The sequence below is a fragment of the Bos indicus x Bos taurus genome, chromosome 6 (assembly GCF_003369695.1).
Source record: "Bos indicus x Bos taurus breed Angus x Brahman F1 hybrid chromosome 6, Bos_hybrid_MaternalHap_v2.0, whole genome shotgun sequence".
Taxonomy (NCBI): domain Eukaryota; kingdom Metazoa; phylum Chordata; class Mammalia; order Artiodactyla; family Bovidae; genus Bos; species Bos indicus x Bos taurus.
In genome coordinates, this window is record NC_040081.1 from 72,077,235 (window position 1) to 72,078,393 (window position 1,159).

The window sequence follows — 1,159 nt, forward strand, 5'->3', positions numbered from 1 at the left end:
GAGAAGAGAAACTCAGAGAGGAGGATACAGAGCTCTGGCCTAGTTAGCTTGTCTAATTAGCCAAACCTAGAGTCACCTACTGGAGAAGGCAATGGCACCCCACTCCAGTACTCTTGCCTGGAAAATCGCATGGATGGAGGAGCCTGGTAGGCTGCAGTCCATGGGGTCGCTAAGAGCCAGACACGACTGAGTGACTTCACTTTGACTTTTCACTTTCATGCATTGGAGAAGGAAATGGCAACCCACTCCAGTGTTCTTGCCTGGAGAATCCCAGGGACGGGGGAGCCTTGTGGGCTGCCGTCTATGGGGTCGCACAGAGTTGGACATGACTGAAGTGACTTAGCAGCTTAGCAGCAGCAGAGTCACCTACTTTTTTTTCTTTTTGGACTGGGAAAATCACTATTTTGTTTGGAGCAGTGGGCAGCGGGTCCAGTGTCAGAACTTCTGGAACTTCCTCTTGGTGTCGGCAGCCTTGGTGACCTTGCGCACGTGGAAGGGCACCGTCTTGCTCCGGGGCCAGCAGGTGCCCACTGTGAAAATGTCCCCAATCTGGATGTCCCTAAAACAGGGGGAAAGATGCACAGACATGTTCCTGTGGCCCCTCTCAAAGCGGTTATACTTTCGGATGTAGCGGAGGTAGTCTGGGCAGATGAGAGAATGGCCCTCTCCATCTTCATTTTGGTCGCTAGACAGAATCTGCCCTTGGATGGAGCCATTACCAGTAAAACGGCATTTCTTGTCAATGTAGTTGCCCTCGATGGCTTCCTTGGGTGTCTTGAACCCCAGACTGATGTTTTTGTGGAATTGTGGGAACATCTCCTTGCCAGTTTCTCTAAGCAGGACCCTCTTCTTATTTTGAAAGATGGTCGGTTGCTTTTGGCATGCATGCTCAGTCTGAATGTCTGCCATCTTCCCTGTTCCCTGAAAAAAGGAAGGCCTACCTTTCTTATATGAGAAAATAGAAAGCCTGATAAGACACTTTCAGTTGGATATTCACTCACTTGTAGTCAAAAGCATCCTGACAAAATACGCATGATTTTGTTGGCGTTGTTTGCTTTGTATTAGAATGAGTGAATATTTTAATAAATGGATAATGACTCATATTTTTCATTTTCTTCTCCACTGTATTGTTTGATCTTAGAGGAATTTATATTTCATT

The 1,159-nt window shown here is 47.0% G+C and overlaps 1 protein-coding gene across 1 annotated transcript; it reads right to left on the reverse strand.

Moving 5' to 3' along the window:
* Positions 1 to 435: 435 nt before the first annotated feature.
* LOC113894722 (40S ribosomal protein S11-like) lies at positions 436 to 909 on the reverse strand. Its single transcript, XM_027545395.1, has one exon. The coding sequence runs from the start codon at positions 907 to 909 to the stop codon at positions 436 to 438; it is 474 nt and encodes a 157-aa protein (XP_027401196.1).
* Positions 910 to 1,159: the final 250 nt, after the last annotated feature.

Excerpts from the sequence above, each read along its gene's own strand:
- LOC113894722 (XM_027545395.1), bottom strand. The coding sequence starts at position 909 with ATGGCAGACATTCAGACTGAGCATGCATGCCAAAAGCAACCGACCATC.